This window comes from Falco biarmicus, chromosome 5, assembly GCF_023638135.1.
Source record: "Falco biarmicus isolate bFalBia1 chromosome 5, bFalBia1.pri, whole genome shotgun sequence".
NCBI classification, from domain to species: domain Eukaryota; kingdom Metazoa; phylum Chordata; class Aves; order Falconiformes; family Falconidae; genus Falco; species Falco biarmicus.
In genome coordinates, this window is record NC_079292.1 from 78,738,784 (window position 1) to 78,759,068 (window position 20,285).

At 40.9% G+C, this 20,285-nt stretch overlaps 1 protein-coding gene across 3 annotated transcripts in view; it reads left to right on the forward strand.

Annotated features, from left to right (window-relative positions):
* FBLN1 (fibulin 1) overlaps positions 1-20,285 on the forward strand; it is an 81,781-nt gene that overhangs the window by 58,986 nt on the left and 2,510 nt on the right. For all 3 annotated transcript variants that reach the window (XM_056340461.1, XM_056340464.1, XM_056340463.1), the window contains exon 16: positions 114-245. In XM_056340461.1, coding sequence (XP_056196436.1) covers positions 114-245 — 132 coding nt within the window. The remainder of the gene's footprint in view (positions 1-113; positions 246-20,285) is intronic.

The window sequence follows — 20,285 nt, forward strand, 5'->3', positions numbered from 1 at the left end:
GGTGGTGTCCTCCACCAGCTTTGAGGACAAGTCATTTTGGATCAGATTCTGTCAGGTACTTCAGTGATGTTTTCAAATACTGCTCAGTTCATTCTGTGGTACTCTATTTGCAGAGATTATTTTTCTTCGTGCCATCACACCTACATATCCAGCCAACCAGGCAGATATCATATTTGACATAACAGAAGGAAATTTAAGAGATTCCTTTGATATCATCAAGCGTTACATGGATGGTATGACAGTGGGTGAGTAGAGTATTTTCTGTTTACTTTCTTCACTCAGTAATATTGTAGAACAAGGTTGAAGAAGTCATTAATTCCCACCTTGATTTTCAAACCTGAATTGATTTAATATTCTCCAGTCCTGTATGTGTAATTTGAGCTAATACCACAGGTAATTTTTTATTCAAAATACCAGAGGCCTAAACTTTAATTTGAGAAGTATTTTAACTTTTTTCAGAACGGGTTCTAATTACAAATGCAAATGGCTTAGTTTTAAAATGGTGAGGTTTGCCCATTATAATCAAACCAAATATAAAATATGTAGTATGTCAGCAAAGAGACTGTAAATTTAATTAACTGTTCTTTCTTGTTTAAACAGCATTGCACCAGGTTTTGGATAATAACAAATTTTTTAAAGCAGGACTGATTTTACTGAAACTGTTGCCTGTTTTAATGTTTAATGACAGGTGGTTCAGTTTTAAATAAATACCTCTGTTGAGGGTTAAAGGGATCTGTCAAATGCTGTGGTTTAAAAGAAACTTCAGAATGGAACATACCCATTTGATTTACAGTCTCAGCTTGGCAGGGAGGAGACAGGGCAGGAGGTACAGCTGTGCATATGGGTCTGCGCTAGACCTGCATGTATATGGGTCTGCGCTAGACCTGCATGTATATGGGTCTGCGCTAGACCTGCATCTCCTCGTGTAGCAGGGAGGGGCTGCAGCACGACCTGCAATGGTGCTTTCTGGGAGGTGTCCTTCACAGCAGGGCCCTTTTAGGGGATATAATGCATACTGTATCAAGTATGTAATGTGTAGAGTGTATGTGGTATTTATACATACATGCATACAGATACATATTTCCAGTGTGTACTGCAGCTTGGCTCTCACTCTGCAACGCAAAATACCCGGGAGTAGCTGGCAAACTATGGGAAGGCTGGTGTGAGCAGAAGCAGGTCCCAGCTGATGGGCTGCTCTGCCCAGTGTGAGTTGCTAATGCAGTTGGCAGGGGAATGTGCTGTGATTCTCATGTTTAGAGAATGAAAATGCCAGGTATTAAAAAGTAGTATTTGATTGATCTTTAATAATGTTTTTTTATGAAAAAAGGACCATTGTTCCCAGTGAACATTTGTGCTTCCGTATTTGAGTGTGCATGTTCTGCTCAGGTTTATACACATGTTTCTGGGCTTTCTAGCAGGACTTGTCCGGATGAAAAGAAAAATCTCTGCTGTGCTTCTTCCAATACTGATGGTTTGTGACAAAGTCATATTTAGCATGAGCTGAAGGTGGCACTGTTGCATTGCGGAAGCACGGTAGCACAACAGCTGTGCAAAGGTTTTATGAACCGTAGATAAAAATCATAAGTCATTAGGTTTATATTTCTTTCTTTATCGCACAGAAGTATACATGTGAATGCTGAGAAAGAGGGACAGTCTGTTAAAGCAGGATGGTAAGATTACAGATTTCAGGTATTGGGTTGATTCTTCGGAAGAGTATAAATGTTATCAGATCCCACAGTAGTTACAGTAGTTTGCTTTTCATGCTGTGTGCTTCTTTCTGTCTGAAATAAGAAAGAAGGATGTGTTTAGAAATTTGACTGGCCAAGGTATTCGCCTAAGGGAAGCGTTTCCATTTTGAATAATAGGACTGCATGTCAATGGTATTTTACTTGGTAAACTGGATATCTGCCTCACAACGTTAGGAGAGAAAGCATATTTTTATACCCCAGGTTTAGAGGGTATGATATATGCCCAAGTACATTCCCCGCTCTGCAAAAGAATTAGGCAACTGTTTCTTCACCTCAGTTCCCCCATGTGCAACATGGAGATGATAAAACATGCCTACTACTGTCTTAATTAATTCTTGTATGTAAGTGTCTTAATTAATTCCTCTATGTAAAAGTACTTTGAGATTAATGGATGGAAGCTGCAAAGTAGTTGCCTGCAGCAGAATTGGAAAAGGAAAAACAAAACAAAACCCCAGTTGGTATTACCTGGAGGGGCAGTGGTTCAGGACAGCATGTTGTATGTGTGAAATTAGGATTGCAAATAATTCTGCCAGCAGCAGTTCTGCTGCTCTCATCATAATATCATTTTTTTTGTTATTAATAATCAGAACGTTAGGTGTTCCCATAAAAGTTCTGGGAAGTTCTCAAGACAAATAAGTAAGATGGGATCCTAGTCCACAGGAGTTCACAAAGTAAGTCCCTTCTGTAAAGAAAGGGGGAGTGTTTGTATAAGGGTGGAAAAAGACAAAGGACATAAATGGTAACAGAAAGCTTTATTGGTTATCAGAAAGCTTTATTGGTTATCCCATTAAATCATAGGAACATAACTGTGGGGATGTAACTTAGGGATTCCAGCAGAGCAAATGCCCAACTAGCCCAGTAACCAGTGTCCAACATATGGCCCAGTAACAGACAGGTATGCAGGAATCTTTCTCCAAATATAATATTCCAACTTGCTGTAGTCAGTTTATACGCTTCTGGGAGAGCACACCTGGACCATCATGCTTGATGACCACTCATGGACATGTCTCTTGAATCTGTGTAGCCTACTTTTTAATCTTTTTTTGCAGCTGATAATGGAGAGGAAAGTATACATTTACTCTGATAATAAATCATAGATGCATGGGTAAAAGGAATAACAAGCATGTTTCATTCTGTTATAATATTTTAGGAGAAATGACTGGATTATCAAAGCTATTTTGTCTGCTAATGGAGATTAGATCACCAAATACCTTTACTCTACAAGACAAATCTTCTCTACAAAAGAAAAGGTAAAAAACCTCTATAGGAGAGGTTTTTTAAAAAGACAAGACTTGGACTAGCTCAGAGAGAGATGAAATGTGTAAGAGCATATGGAAAAAAGTAGGAAAATACTTACCAGTGTTACTGAAAGTGCCGAGTGTAATAAAGCCTGACAATGTCAGAACAAAGGAAACCAACAAAGGGATTCAAAGAAAGGAGGGAGCACTGGGAAAAGCGGGGTAGAAAGGACAGATCAGTGAGGATGCTCTTCCAGGAAGTCCTTCAGTAGTAAACCAGTTTTTTTCTAGGTTGTCACAAACAAGAAAAGAGATGACACCTTAAGAAGGACCTGCATCTAAACTGTGTTTGTGTGAATGGGAAGGCACAAGATGCTCTCAAAAGTATAACACTAAAAAAGAGTGATAAGCTACAGGTTTCTTTTGGTAAAGGTCTAGAGGGTGAGAGGAGCTGCTAGAGATGGAGGTGCAGAAGAGAAATGAGGACTTCAACACTGACAGAGAATTGTGGACTGAAGAGAGTCAGGTCATCAGTTTTAGCTATTGTCCCTTTAAGTTGACACCAAGACATCAAGGAGAAGGTGTTAGCGAAGATGAGAAATAGGTAGGATTGGATGGAGAGTGGCTGATCAGGCTGGTTGTGAGTTGTTGATGGAGAGAGAGCAGCTGAGGTCATAGGAGGAGGTAAGTGTGTAGGAGCAGGTTGTGAGGAAGGAAAGAGAAAGTAGAAACAGAGTGAAGAGCTGCCCCAGGGAATGTTAGAAAAAGAAAGAACGCAGTCTCCCAAAGGAGATAAAGGAGGAGCAGGCACAAAGGTAGGAGAAGAAAGAGACAATGACAGTATTGCAAAATCAGGGGAAGAAAATATATCAGATGGGAATCAATGATCAGCAGTATCAGACACAGAAGAGCCAAAAGACATAAAAACAGGCTCCAAAACTAGCTGTGCTGACCTACAGAAAATAACGTCCAGTGGAAGAGAAGGAACCAAACCCAGCCTGCTGGAGTGGCACTGCATAGACTTCATGCAAGCTGAAGAAAAAGAATTGTGTCAAAAGTTGCCTCCAACACTTGTACCCCGTTGTGTTAAAGACATGTGAAACCCCATTCTTCCCTGGGTCAAGAAGTGCTGTAGACTCTCTGTTGCCTGGCGTGGTGATGGGCCAAGGTGGCACTGAATCCAAAAGATACTGTTAACAACTGTACATCACTTACTAGCATGGGCGGGGGAAAAACAGAAGTGCAGACTTACCCAGGTTTGTGGGTTTTTTTAAGCTTTTATAGACTTTTCACTACATTCCTCCTTTAACCAGCTGTCAGTGAAAAATGAAGAATGCATTTTCAGCCTGTACAAAAATGTCCTATCAATGCCTCGGGTATTATCAGATACTATAAAACATTTCCCCCCTCAGCTATGCATTCATTTTCTTAGGTGACTGTAATACCACCTTGTAGTCTGGAAAACTTCAGGAAGATTAAAAAATTTCATAATACAGCTAAAAAAATGTAAAAACTACTAAAAGTAGTTTTGATAGGCTGAAATCTTCCATATTGCATTTAATACTAACCTAAGCATATATTCTTACCTATTATGCAGATTGATACTATTCTTACCAAAAATATCCAGAGCCAATAAATTATAAAATTTCACTTGTACCTATAGAGCTTCTCAGGGGTGTGGTGCTGGTGCTTGAGTACACGGTGTCAACAATTGCTTATAATTTTAGAGGTATGTACTACTGATCTCCACTTTTGTTTGGAAGGATTTCACTGCTACCTCTGTCCTGACTTTCCAGCCTCTTACACATGTGATAGTTCATGATTTTACCTTTGAACCATTACAGAAAGCATCTCAACTACTGATAGTGCAACACTGGATTTATTAGTAGTCTAATTTCTACTATGGTATCATCATTCATATGTTCCAGAGGCTAGGGAGAGACTTTTAAAGAATGGTCAGAAGGTAAACAAAAGCAGGTACCATAGAAAGGGTGCTTGTGGGATCCCATATTGATAGGGGGCAGGAGAAGGAGGCTGGAGGTTTATTTGACTTTTTGGGCAACCTGTCCCTAGCACAGGGGTAGTAGTTCTGTATCTCATAAGTAGTTTGGCCATTCCCAGTGTGGCAAAGTCTTTTCAGTCTGCCACGCAAATGCTTGTATGGTCTGACATTGAATTCAGAGTCACTGGATTGCAAAATATTTGTCTCTGAACTGTGTTCCTGGACCCACTCTGCAGTGCTGGGCAAGTAGCTTCACATTCCTCTCTGCTTCTCCCTTATCCTCTGTTGCTCTAGACTCTTTATCTTTGGGCCAGAGGCTGGCTGGCTCTTACCGTGCATTTGGTACGGTGTTTAGCATAATGAGATCCTCAGACTGATTTGGGCTTCCTGGCACAGCTGTGATGCTAAAAGTAGTTCATCTACAGTTGCTTTTCTGTGGGGAAATGGCAGCTAGGTATAGGCAGAGCCAGGGCATCCAGGAGAGCTCCGCTGCTCACTGGGGCGCAGATTTCAGCATATACATTATCTCCCCTTGTGGATACTTCTACTAGAAAGTAAGCAACAATAGCCACCTTTTGTTATGACTATAATGTCATTACCATGAAATGACAATGGTGTCTGGTGATACAAAACCCGTGCTGTCCAGTCATTCACAGTCAGCACACAGAGCAGGGACATAATTCAGTAGGTTTTTCGACAGGCTTTTGGAGCCTTACATTAAAAAAAGACACAGTTATTTTCAGTATCTTTGTGCTGGTTTCATCTACACTTGCCCCTTTCACGAGAGGAGCCCTTCAGCAAAGAATATTTTGTGAGTTTTTCTGTATGCCAGGTTGCCCTGTCGAAATTAGTAGCTATGCATTTGAGACAAGGGTACCCAGAAGCCATTTGGTAAACGGGATCCTAGATTTATTGCCTGAACCTGCCCTTTCGGGATGCTGATGACTGCACTGTGCGGTAGTCAAATCTCTCAACACCCTCCCTCCCCTCCAGAAAAAATGTCAGCCTGGAGAGCTCTTCTGGAGGCAAACAAGTAATTCGAGCAGAAGGTGAATTTTCATTTTGTATCCGAGAAATGCTGAAGGTGCCTTTCTGGTGAGAATGAGTCTCGTGCTCGAGTGGAACAACCTTCCTAATGCCAAATTTCACTTGAGCACATTGCAAGTATCTGGTTAATCAAACGTTCCTCCTTGATCAATGTTCATCTCACCCCTCGGGTAGGAAAGTGTAACGTATTAGAAAAACATTCATACAGACCACCTTTGGTTACAGTTTCCATAAAGCCAGCAGACAAATAAATCACACTGCAACCTTGACAAAGTTTTGTGAACTGTGACTTGAAGTATAAAACCTGCCAACTTAGGAAAGAAATGGACTGAGTCAGGGAACAGCTAAGGGGACCAGCAAAGGTCCTTGGTTCAGATTACATAGCATGCATTTTTGGTATTAATTTTAAACAGTGGGATGAGATACTACATATATGAACAAATAAAGACAGGTTTGGAATCCAGTACACCAAGAACCGTACTATAGCAATTCCTCTGAGAAATGTCTGTGTGAATTCAGCCTTCTGAGGTGCTTTGCCTGGTTTAGAGTAGCCAGAGACATGCTTTTCTGAGGCTCTCCAAGTGTGAAATATTTGTGCAACTGTTTCAGCTGCTTCTGCTGCTACTCCTGACTTTGTGTGTTGATAGCAAGCATATCATTCCTGCAGTAGCGTCTACACACCCTATAAAAGTAGAGACAGAAGATAAGAGACTCGAGGCATGTCGTAAATCTTTCCCAGTAAGATGCACAGCTTACTTAAAAAAATTTAATGAAAACAAAAACAAAAACAAAAAACCCAAAAAAGCCACCCTAACTTTTATTTTTAAAGGGGTCAAATGTGGTGAAGTGACCCCTTATTTCAGCCTTGTTTTGAGAATTTGGTCAGGGATTAACACACATTAAGATTCAGAAAGCTTCCCTTTTCAGAAGTTCTGCTAACAATACCAGCAGAGCTGTCGCCTCTAGGTGATGACTGAGCAGCTATATAAAGGCTTTCATGTCAAATTCTCAGGATTATGTACTTTTTCTTCCATGGTAAATTGAATCACAGAGCCATATCGTGCTGTGTGCCATAATGTAGCTTTTTGCCAAGAAATGCTTAGGGTTACAATAATTAATTGCCCAGGTGTCATGGATATGCTACTGTATCAAAGCTTGGCTGAAATGGAATAATGAGGTTGTGGGACAGGTAGGGTAAACTAAGCCACTCTCACTAAATGGAGAGAGAACATGTATGTGATGGTGTACCACGATGGACACTAAACCCCCTGTAAAAAGATAGTGGGAATAAAGTATCAGGAGGCTGACATATGTGATTTTGCATGTTTTGCACATTCAGCCTTGAAGTTTTCCCACCTGTTTTTGTAATATATGATTTTTACACTGCATAAAGCATGTCACGTTCTCAAAGGTGGAACAGGAAAGATTAAAAAATATATGGTGGAAACTATTTTTTAATGAGGCTACTTCAAGTACAGTTATTGCATTTTAGGCATGAGTGATTTCGCAGCATTGTCAACATTAAAACCCATTGCGAGGTTTGGCTGGAAGGCAAACCAGAGATCTGAAAGCACTTCAAGTTTGCCAAACCAAGATAAGAGCACATCTCTCTGAAGTTATTTGGTATCCTTAATAAAGATCACAGTATTTGTAAACTAGCCAAACCTCAGTAAAATCAAAGGTTGTTTTTAATTCTTTCGTAATACCAAGGCTCCATATGATCCAACATGACAGATAATAGCTTTGAAAATATTTACCATTTGTTTCTGGCCAAAAATTGTATTAATACCATGAGGCCTCTTTATTGCCTCTTTATTTGATGCATTTCAGCAATCAAAGCTTTCTAGAGAAGCCCAAGTGTTAACAAAATTAAATTTCATTGAGTGGTTGAAGGGTAACATTTATAGTAAATTGAATCCCAAATTTCTGATCTGTTGAATAAGGCAGAAAGATCCTTTTTCATGCTGAAATGTAATTCCTGTGCTGTAATTTCCTTTTTCTTTTTTTCTTTAGAGGTGAAAGGAAAGGCAAAAAGAGAAGCAGATTCAGTTTTAGCTAAATATAAACTAAGACTTGCACCCTAGGTTGAAACTTCAAAGGCTACAAGTACCTGGAGAGTTTTAGACACAATTGTTTGGACAGTCTTTAAAGGAGAGCTTTGTCTTTATGTGCCTTGTAAATGATTACAGTGATCAATAGATCCTCTGAGCACAGGAGGGATCTGAGCAATAAGTGTAGCTTATGGTCGCAGGCGCAGGCCCACCTCGTTACACTGCTGTTTTTTTCTGAGGGGCATCTTGTCCTACCCCCCTGCTCTATGACACCTCTCAGAGGAGGATACAGTACAGCTTGGAGCTGCACTTTTGGGTCGTGGTTACTGAATTGCTGCAGGGACACAGGCATTTTTGTCTCTCCCTGAGATAACATGCCACCCCACCGTGGTCAGCACTGCAATCCAACTGGCCCAAGGCATCAGGAGTCCCCTTCAGGCCAGTGGTGCAATACTCACTGTTACAGCACCTAAGTCACCATTGCCTTTCTGTTCCCTAATCAGGAACATTGGGGTTGTATTAAGTGACCTCGAGCTTTGTTGGTGCTCAAAAGGGAGTTCCCCCTTTCCCACCTACCTCTGAACAAAGGCTCCAGCCCTTTCCCTGTTGTCAGTGTTAGTGCTTGTGCAGCAAGCTACATTTTTGGTTCTTTTCTCTCAGTTGTTAATCCAAGAGAAGGGGGGAGGATATAGCAGGACCACTATTTTTGATCAGCTTACACCAACAGTGAAATCACCCTAAACGTCATGTAGCTTATGAAAGTGAGATTTTTTTTGTGTCCAAACTGACTTTTTTTTATAAGCACTTGGTTGCTCAAAAGTTGATAATTAGGCCATTTTCTTAGGAATTTGAATAAAGATCTGGGAGGTTCATGTTTGAAAAGGTCATGATGTTGAAAATCTTGTCCCCAGGTACTTCAGCAAAGATATGTATTGCCAGCCACACTGCTGTGAAGCAGTTTTCCGTCAGCATAGAAACCTTGTTAACATCCAACTCTAACTTGATTCTCCAAATCTGTTACTTTGTGAAGTGTTCGCCATCAAACTTGAACGAAGGTCTAATTCACAACGTTATGAGGGCAATATACTTCAAAGCAAGAGGAAATCTATTTCACTACTTGTATTTTGATTAATGAGTTTTCTGAATCCTTTAACCGTATTTATTTTTGTCAAGTGTGGCAGCTCAAGGATTAATGATATCTTCAGAGCTATTTTTCTGTATATGATATGATGCCTGCAGTGATGATTACCAAGATATATTTCATTTTCCAAAGAGCAGCCACTTATTAATAAAACAGATTATATCAGAAACTATAGAGCACCACATAGCAGGAGCCTGTGTTGTTATTGTCACAAATAATTGAGAGAAATATAGATAGCTTGCACAAAAAAAAAGAGAGAGAAAAAAAAATGAAGATGACTGTTTAGCTTTTGAGAGATGGAAGAATCTAAGGTGTACATTAACTTTCTGAAGTCATCAGACATCTGGTGGTCTGGGAAATGCCTGCAGTTTGACAGCTAGATTGTGCCTTTAGGCACAGTCATGAACTGAGGAGGACTGGAGGAACATAATGCCTGTGAGACTGCCTGTGGAGGCGCAGTCCACTGCTGTGAAGAGCAAAAAGGGCTTCTACAAGCACATCAACAGCAAAAGGAAGACTGGGAAAAATGTGGACCTGCTTCTGAATGGGGCAGGAGACCTGGTGTCAAAAGACATGGAAAAAGCTGAAGTATTCAGTGCCGCCTCTGTCTCATTCTTTACTGATAAGACTGGCCTTCAGGAGTCCTGAGGCCCTCAGGGCAACAGGAAGCTCTGGAGCAAGAAATACTTACCCTGGGGGGAGGAGGATCAGGTTAGGGAACATTTAAGCAAGCTGGACATACCCAAGTTCATGGGAGCTGAGGTGGGCCACCACAAGCACTGAGGGAACTAGCCAATGTCATTGCAAGGCCACTCTCAGTTATCTTTGAAAGGTTGTGATCAGAAGTTCCCATGGACTGGGAGAAGGCAAATGTCACTGCACTCTTCAGGAAGGCCAAGAAAGAGGACCTAGGGAACTACAGGCTGGTCAGCCTCACATCAGTCCCTGGGAAGGTGATGGAGCAAATCTGCCTGGAAACCATTTCCAAATATGTTAAGGACAAGGAGGTGACTGGGAGTAGTCAGCAAGGATTAATGATGGGGAAATCATGCCTGACCAACCTCTCAGCCTTCTGCAAAGAGGTGACTGGATTAGTGGATGAGAGAAGAGCGGATGTCGCTTATCTTGACTGTAGTAAGGCTTTCAACACCCGTTTTCCTTAATGTCCTTAGAGGCAGCCTGGTAAATGAACTGTGAGGTAAACTGAAAACACTGAACTGCCAGGCTGCAAGCGTTGTGAACAGAAGCACAGCTGGCAGCCAGTCACCAGTGGTGTATCTAGAGGATCGATACTGGGCCCAGTTTCTTCGTTAATGGCCTGGATGATGGGATAGAGTGCACCTTACCAGGTTTGAAGAGGAAACAGAACTGTGCTGAGTGGCTGATACACTGAAGGGTTGTACTGCCATTCAGAGGGACCTCAGCTGTCTGGAGTAATGGTCTGACAGGAACCTCATGAAGTTCAGCAAAGGGAAATACAGAGTCCTGCCCCAGGGCAGCAATAACCCTGTGTACCAGTACACACTGGAGGCTTACCAGCTGGAAGGCAGCTCTGCAGAGGAAGACGTGGGGATCCTGGTGGATACTAAGTTGATCATGAACTGATGACATGCCCTTGTGCCAAAAGCAGCCAGTGGGCTGCATTAGGAAGAGTGTTGCCAGCAGGCTCAAGGGGGTCATCCGTCCCCTCTACCAGCACTGGTGAGGTCACCACTGAGTGCTGTGTCCAGCTCTGGGCTTCCTGGTGTAAGAACGACGTGGACAGAGTGGAGAGAAGACGGCAATTAAGATGATTAAGGTACTGGAGCATCTGTCATTTGAGGAGAGGCTGAGAGCTGGGACTGTTCAGCCTGGAGGAGGCTCAAGGAATCTGATCAATTTAATGGGACAGAATAAAGAAGACAGAGACAGACTCTTCTCAGCGGTGTGGAAAGGACAAGAGTCGAAGGGCACAAACTGAAATACCAGCCATTCCATTTAAACATATGAAAAAACTTTATTTAAATGTGGTTGAACACTGGAACATGTTGCCTGGAGCTGTAGAATCTCCATCCCTAGAGATACTCAAACCCAGAGTGAACAGAGCCCAGACCAACATGCTCTTGGTGACTCTGCTTTGAGCAAGGGCTTGTACAGACGGTCTTCGGAGGTGCTTCCTGCCTCAACTATTATGTGGTTCTGATACTGGTTTGCAATGACGTTGAAAACATGACAGGACTGGATTGCTACTAAAGGGGAAACTTTGCAGCTTTCACTCTACCAAATGTAGTAAGACATTCCCTAATGTGCAATGTTTGAAGGACTATCTTTTCAAAGCTAGGATACATTGTGGAATTATCCAACAGTTTATTCACTTCCCATCTCCCCTGGCATGGTATAGGTCAGTAAGTACTCTAGTAACTATGCTGGCAGAGCAATTTAAACATTAAGAATCATTACTTTGACATAACATTTTGGAATAAAGAGCAGCCTTTGGGAAAGGAATTTAATTAAACTTTAACATATGCAAAGCCCCAAAGCTTTTTACAGAAAAAAATTGATAAAAGAGCCTAAAATATATTTTTTCTGTTTGTGACCAAGATGTGAATTATTTTTCAACCTTGTTGATGAACTTTGTATATTTGTAATGAGTACTGAAAAAGAAATAACTTTTTTATTGCAAATCTTAACATGACTAGTTTGAGTTGAGGGCTACAGAGCCAAAACCCAATTTGGCTATATAGTTTTGGCTTCATGCTATAGATATGTATTTACATGTTGTAGACTGGAATAGTCTGGTATTCAAGCCTAACCTGCAACTCATTGTCTATGGTTTGATCCAAGGAAGCATTTATTCATGGCTTTTTTTTTGCTTTTTTTTTTTTTTTTCCTCTTGTTCATTTCTGGAATGATTGTATCAACTTTACCTTTTAAAATAGCCACTGCAATGATCATTTCCCTGGTCCTAAACTTCCTAATTGCCTGAACATCTCTTTTGAAACTATGACTAGGCTCTTAAGAAACACTGATGCATCTGAGATGTTTATTCGTAATTTTGAAAATCTTGGCCAGCAGTATAAAGGAAGAGGCCTTGAGGAGAAAAGCAAACTTGAAATTACTGAATTATAGTCCAGGATCTTGCATTAACATGAGAAGATTGGTCTTCTTGTATTGCTTAAGGGAAACTCAGCATGCTTTTCCCCTACAAAAAGTTGTTCACCACACATTACTGCTAGCGTGCCAGTGTTTTGGGCTACTTTTCTTTAATAGCTGTGCAATGCCTTTAGGTTCCAGGAGGCTGAGGTGATAACCCCTCGGCTTCATTACTGCAACATCCACATGGCACCAAAGAAGATCGCTAATATTAGGGGAGAGCCTATGTCCATCCTTTGTATATAATCATACATACTCGTGGCCTGACACAGACTAGCAGACTATTTGAAGGCTATTTTTGTGATTCCCAAAGATCCATTGCTTTAAAAAGGGTAGTTATTGTTGCACTGTGGCAGCTAGGACTATTCATCTCTGACAAGGCTGTAAAAAGGACCAGAGTGGTTTTTTTGTGGGTAAACAGAGATCAAGGAACAGCCAAATGTAGGTCTTCAGAACATAGGCTGTGATTATTTGGAAGTTAATATAAAGCCCAATAAATTACCTGAGTTTCAGTTGAATTTAGGCTCTAGTTCCACAGCTCTTACCACATTCTGGTACTTGAATTTTTCCAAATTAATCATTTCATGTTCCAAGAATCCATTTAAAACACAAGGAAAATAGCTAGAGGAAAAATTATAAGGTGTTTTTTGTGTCATTGAAATCTCTCTTGTAGGTGTCACTAGCAGCTCATCCCAAAAGTTCCATCTGAAAATAGATGGCACTCACTCTCACTATGTAATAGCACACTCACTTGCCAGTCCTTCCTGTGTTTTTTTCAAAGGGGGCACATTTTGTGATGGACTTTAGCTTTTGCTTACAAGCAGACCTGTAGACCCATAGCCCAGGGATTAGGACATTTAGGGGAAATTCTGATTTGCTTGGGCTCTTATGCTCCTCACATGGGATTTTATTTATCTCATCAAGAATAGAAATGAGCCTATTGCTACCGAAATGTCATACATTCTGCATGAACAAGCTATGCATTTTTCAGCCCTGGTCTGTGTTCCTGCCTCTCAACTGTTAAGCCTCGTACCCTGCTCAGCTTTTTGACTCTGCTGTCCTGCCTGCCTTGCTGGGGTGTACTTGGTTAGAAATTGCCTGGGGACCTCAGAGCGAGGCAGCCAGTGAAACAGGCTGTGTTATCAGGGGCAAAGAAACAGCATCACGTATAAGAATTTCCAGGAAGATCCTAGGAGAATCTTTAGCTTTCCTCAGCCCTTAGACCCTTTGCTGTCTGTGACTGTAATTTACAATGGAGCTTCTATTAACATTCCTGTGGAACTGTATTCCACATGATAATTTATATCATATTTCATATACCAAGTTGCTGTTAATTCTAACTAATGTGAAATATTCTTTTTTGTGTGTGTACGGTCAGTAGTTCCGCTTGCAGTAGAGTGAATGAAAACTAATTCTCAGTTGTCCTATTAGTTTCTGATTTGTGAAAATTAATTTTAATAATTCATGGCCAGAATGCAAATATGAAAAAAATAATTCAATAGCACTGTGTGCTTATTTTGAAGGAAAAGTGAACAATGAGCTATGCTCAGACTTGTTTGTCTGCCTGTGGTATTTCAAATGTATATCCCATTCTTGTTATTTTAGATACCATTTTACAGATTGTTTAATTTAAAATAGGTCTCAGAATGAATAAAAAGATGTGTTTTGTTCTGTTTAGGACAGGATTAATATGTTAACTATAGATTAATGAATCAGAAAAGTAGGTTGTTCTTTTTACCACCTCATGCTCTCTCAGTAACTTCTCACCATCCACCCCAAGTTTAGGCAGTTTGTGGTCAGTTTTTAGCTGACCATAGATCATACAATTAAACAATGTAAAAAACTGTAAACATAAAAAACATTACAATGTAAAAAACCAGCATTTTTTCCTAAATAAATTGTTTGTTCCCAGAAAAAACTGTCTAAATTAGTACCCACCTGTACTGTCAAGTGTAAAGTCCTGCACTAATGAAAAAGAGGGCAAAACTGTTGGATTCAACTGACAGTAAAAAGCCACATGTCTCTTTGTTAACTTGCCATCTGAGAAGAATCACAGAAAGGAGACTGTGTGTTTGCTGTGAGTGCAAAGCAAAAAGAAGTAGTAATTTTGTTTGGTCAGCACATGCCACTATCCTTTGGCATGTGATGAGCGGAACGAAGCGATACAGCTGTAACCCCGTGTACGGGGGGAAAGCTGGGAAGGTGGTGAGAGGGGAAGAACTCTTGTCCCTGTTACTTAACACAAAGCTTGAAATGTGGTTGAGGGAATTGATCGCTTTTTTGATAACTGTGTTTAGTGTATCTTATTGAGCATAGCCCACAGGTTATTTGGAAGAACAACTTTTCATTTGGCCGTAGTTTGGATTGTTTATATATACACAGATATATATGCCTGCATATGCACATGCAGGTAAGGCAAGGGGAGGTTTACTTCAGCACATCCCCTCTTCCAGCAGTCATCAGATACAGCTCCCCAGTAATCAGCAGGCCCTGTTGCCTTTCCCTTCGGCCTCTGATTTCTTGCCTGCTCCACTAACTCTTCTCAGCTTGGTTTTGTGGGGGTCCTTAAAAGTTTAGGTTATCTGGAGCTCTCTTTTTGAGGAATGGATGCAGCTTACATCTGTACTATGTTCTTACGATGGTACAGATTTAAATATTTGACGACAGACGAGAATCACTCCCGGATTTCCCTGTGGGAAATCCTGCAACCTTCATCTCTGGAACTGAAAACATAACATAATGCATCTCCTCTACCAACGCAAAACAGCCTTTTTTAGTGGCAGGGTGAAAATAAGCTTCTTTGGCTCTGCTTTGCTTTCCAGTAAACCATGGAGAGCCCTGTTAGAGGAACTTTCTCTAGAGAAAATGCAAATGCAGTGTTCAGCAAGAGGTGTAAGGAGCACAGTAACCCAGACTCATTACAAGTGTAATTGCTGCAGATTTTGTGGCTAACAGTGGGAAAAAAAGAAGAAAAGTGCTTTTTTAAAAAGTATTTTATAGAGTTTGCTAATGCTCCTTCAGCATACTGGGCAGTGAGCATAGAACGGGAGTCAGGATCAGGAGTCTGGATTTCTGGAGACAGAATGTTAATGCATTATAACATGGGGACTTGTCATCCAGAGTGGTTTAATGTGGTAACAAAACAGCAGTGTGTCTCCTAAGTTCAAAATCCAGCTTCTTAGCAAATTGGCTGCCTAATGCAAAAATACAAGCAGAAACGAGACACAGAGGTGAATTGCCTGAGGGTCTCACATATTTCAAAGCAGAGAAATGTAATGATATCTTAAAGAGGTATAGACAAGCCAAGGAATACCTGTGGCATCTGATTACAATAATAGAAATTCTGCTGAAAGCTTAGGAAGATTAACAATATTAACCTTGCTGTCTTACTTATTCCATCTTCTTTGGTGAGCAAAGCCTCAGTAATCCAGTGACCGTGGCTCTAAGACTGTTGGTTGTTGTCAATATTCTCACTTCAAAATAAGTGTTATATATTATTTAGGTTAATGTCTTCACTACACATGGTGACATACTTTTACGTTAGACAAAATTTAAATATGAAACATGAAAGAAGAAGAAACAGGGCAAGAGAACAGCGCTTGTGTATGAATTACAAGATATTAATATATCTTGTAATATATTGAATATATATCACCAATATATTATGATGATGTCTAATTATAATATAATAATTATTATATATAATAACATGTACTATGTAATTATATAAATATTATATAATGATGTAATGTATATCTCTGTGTATTAAGTACACAGTTTTAAAAGTTCTGGGCCATGGTCAGACTTACCACTGCAGAAATAACTGTGACATCCAAAAACTTACTGCCTCTCAAGCCAGGGCTGTTTGCTTACACAGATAGCAGATGAAAAGGACGGGTGTAGACCGTGTTTACAATAAGGGCAAAGTGTGCAAAAAAAGAAGTCTTACTGTTGTTTTCTAAAAGGAGGTCAGCAAACCATGAAGATACCCAGGCAGATTTGGGACATGTAATAACACCTCTGCTCAGTTAACAAAAAAGCAAAACCAAACAAAGGTGAACTGATGGAAAGTAGTCTGCCTGGCCTGTGACACATAGGGTTTTCTGTAGGTTGAGTCTGTGTTTGGGTCACAGGTTATGAACTGAAGAGTATAAACAGCAACAGCAGCACATCAGACTGGAGGGTAACAGCACCTGCTTGCACAGAGGTGCCTGTAAGGCAAGACAACCCAGACGCTCAGGATTACCTGGCACGTGGAATTCAGCAAAAGTGCGGATCTCCTTGTTTATTTATTATCAATGATTTACCCTGGTTTAATATAGACAAATGTTCTCCTGTGGGGTTTTTTTTTGTGCAAAATGCTAACCTAACTGAAATCCAACTTTGTTGGAAAAAGATTTGGGTGAACTTGCTTAAATAAACTGACCACATTTACCAACTGTAGAGTCTGCAGCTTTGGTCGCAGAGAGGGCCAGCTGATGGTGGTATTTGAAAGCCCTCTGTTTTAAGGTCATTCAATGAGCAACACCACCATTGTTCTCCTGATATTCTATAGTGTGACTCACAGGACAGTGTGCACTGCTACAGTGGTCCAGGACCAGGTTCCTGTCTGCAGTTATCCCTATGTCAAATCTGAGTGGCGCCATCCAGCTTTTTTTGATTTAGACTGGTAAAAAAGAGATCAAAAGCAACTGCTTAATTTCTACATTTTTTGATTTTTCAGTACATTTAAAAATTGTAACCTTCCTATTTCTATGAAGTATGGTTTTATACTTAATATTCAGCTCTAAATGCTGAAGGATGCCAGACCACAAATCTGGACCCAGCATTAGTCTGCCAAAAGGAACATGTTTATGCAAATGTTTCAGTAACTGATAAATTCATGTCACTTAAAAACATCCAGAATTATTAGATATGGAACTGCTGGCCTTGTTGGAGTTTGAAATAGCTGCATCTCCTATGTACCTGACATGAAAGGTGCAAGACATTAGAGAATCAGACACAGGTAGCATCAAAAGGCAGTGACACATTGTAGCGGGTAGCCTTTAACAGCACTTCTGAGACAAATCCTAGGACCACTGCAACAGGATCGATCACTGGGAGTTGGATAAGCGTGTAGCCAGGTTTCAGGCTTTGAGCAGCTTCGCTATTGCATGGCTTCCACTCACATTTGTCATTCATTTTGGTGGAAAACAATAGCCAGGTTTTATATTTTAGCGCTTTTCACCAAAAAACTTTGGAAAGCTCTCAATGAGTAAATCTGCCAAGAGCTGGAAACCTGTCATATGCTTTTGTCTAGTAGAACATTTCAAGGTTTTTTCCTTACTCTTCCTGCCCCTGCCCCCCCCCACCCCCCCCACCCCCTTCTGCCCATTTAGAACAACTGCATCCTACAATCCTACACATGCTGTAGCACAAACCCATCTGACTGCATCACCCTATTTATTTTATAGGGGAGGAAAGGAAATAGTTCTTTTGCACTGGTGGTCATTTCAGGACCATCTAGGACATTGGCACAACAAACAGGATAAATAAATATAACAAGAATATTGTGTTTCTTTGTACATTTCTTCCATTTCTTGCTTCAGTATAGCTGTCTTAGAATGTGCAGCATTTGCTTTTCAGACCGTTATTAGGTTTGATTTTAGATCTGCAGCAAGAGAACTGTGTGGAAAAGTACTGCCACGTGGATCACAGTGTGTTTGCCTGTTCCACCTTAAAAGTAAATGTTCCATTTTTTCTGCCTATTAGCAGAACGCATCCAAGCAAGAATGAGAAAGTTACTAATTGCTTTGAATGCTACATCAACAATGAACGGGTAGATGCCATACTGTGGCATAAGCCATCATGAGTAGAATTGCATCACATCAGAAAAAAACCAAATTGCAATCCCACTTCTAGACTAGAGGGTAGTAGAGTATAGCAATAAAGTGTAGACAACACTACAAAAGGCTGCTGAATGGAAACAGCAACCTTTGCCATCCGAGGCTTGGTGATCACTTCATGAGCTGCTAGCAGTGAAACAGCTTGCCAGCACTGAGTGATTCCAATGCTGCCTGTTTCTGTGGTTGTCAGTTGAAAAAGTGCCTGCAATGATGTGACGTGTTGTTAGCAAAATGCTTTAAATGCTACCCTAAAGAGAGGGTGATTTTAGCACAGCTTTTCTTTTCAATATATCATCTGCCAAGCCCAGTCATTTTTATAAGGGGCAGGAGAGTAGCCCAGAGAACTAAAAAAAAATTAATAACATAAGCACACATATATATTTATGTATGTATGTATTTATGTATGTATGTACATATAAATTGTAGGAAGAAGGATGCTTTAAAAGTGTATTAAATATGGAAAGCAAAGTGAATGTGGTGAAGAGTTTGCAATTTCACTGCATAATGAAGATATTAGTGTTTAAACAGGACAAAACTGTAATGTCACCACTGCCTTAGAAGAAGGTGCTGACAGCCTGCATAAGCAAATGTATATCCCTCCTATAAGATTTCAAGCTGATGTGTTTGTAGGGGACTGCTATAGGAGTTTGGCTGGGACTCTGGGAAGGCGCTGGTGTGCTGCAGGCTCATGAAACATAACCCCCAGCATGCAGAAGGGATACATCTAAATAAGCCTTTCTTAAATTGTGTATTTCCTTCTGAATCAAACACCCTGCTAGGTAAGTCAGTTGTCAGCAGGAGGTGTCTGAGGGGGGGTGTCTCCACCAGATTCCCTGTGCCTGCTGGATGACCTTGGGTTCACATGAGTTTGACATTTTGGATACATCCTTTCCAATGAGAGCTGTTTGGTAGCTCCCTGCTCTGTACACCGGATCTAGAAAATAACCACAAAGTGAGAACACGTTTATGATCTAATCTTGAGCCTTCGGGGTCAATGGCAAAGCTCCTGTTGACTTTCTTTTGTGTAGGTCTGAAGCTGTAATGCTATTCTGTTTAGCCACTTAATGTCAAGGCACCGATAAGACCTCATGGCCCAAATGGGCCTCCCTGAGGTCCTCTTCTACACCCCGCCCAGAGTCCAGGAGCCCCATTTCAGCTTCAGTCCCTGCCTGAGCAGTGCTGAAAGAGGGGTGGTCTCCAGCTCCATCAAGTTGTAGGTCTTTGATTGACCTACACATTGACTCCACGGTCGGACTTCGGTGCAGCATCATTACCATGACTTTGCCTGGTGATTTGGGCCCTTGGTTGAACCTGGCTGCCCCCCGTCCTGTCTGTCTGGAGAAGCCCTGCCCTGTCTGAGGACCCCACCACTCTCAGCCCCCAGCAGTCCCCATCCTGCTGTGTCCTGGCACTGGGGCTCCTCCATGTAAAACAAACCAAAGGACTAGAGCCCTGGATGACACGGCTCACTTCTCCCTTGCCACTTCCTTCCTCATTGTCAAGCCCTGATGCTGGTGATGGAATGGCCAGCATTCATGTGAGGAATGACACAGGAACAGATGCTGTGATAGTCCCCCTTTGCTCCTTAAACTCCCCTGCTTTTATTCTCATTGCTTCCAGTGGGGTTGTCCATCCATGATATGGTACGCTAACAATTTACAGATTAGTGTTGTCTGATGTTTATAGGGAAAGTGTTGATTTGACTGCATTACAAATAATTTCTACTGTTCCAAATGAAAATCAGATTTCAACATGGTACCAGAAATTGCACAGCATTCCCAGGTGTGCATCCTCATGTACTCCTCAGGGCAATGTGTGCTGGTTTACCTAAGGAAAGTCTCCTGATGTTCTGCTTAAAAAGCAGGGTCAGAGACTGCTTACAGAATTTATGTCTCTCAATAAAAGGTAAAAAAAAATAATTTAGTAATTTCAGCATATATAGTTTTTCCACCATTAGCATTTTAGTGTTCTTTCTAAATATTCTTCAATGTATTTTGGTTGAAAAGTTATATTTTATTCTTATTTTGCAAGCTTTCTTGCA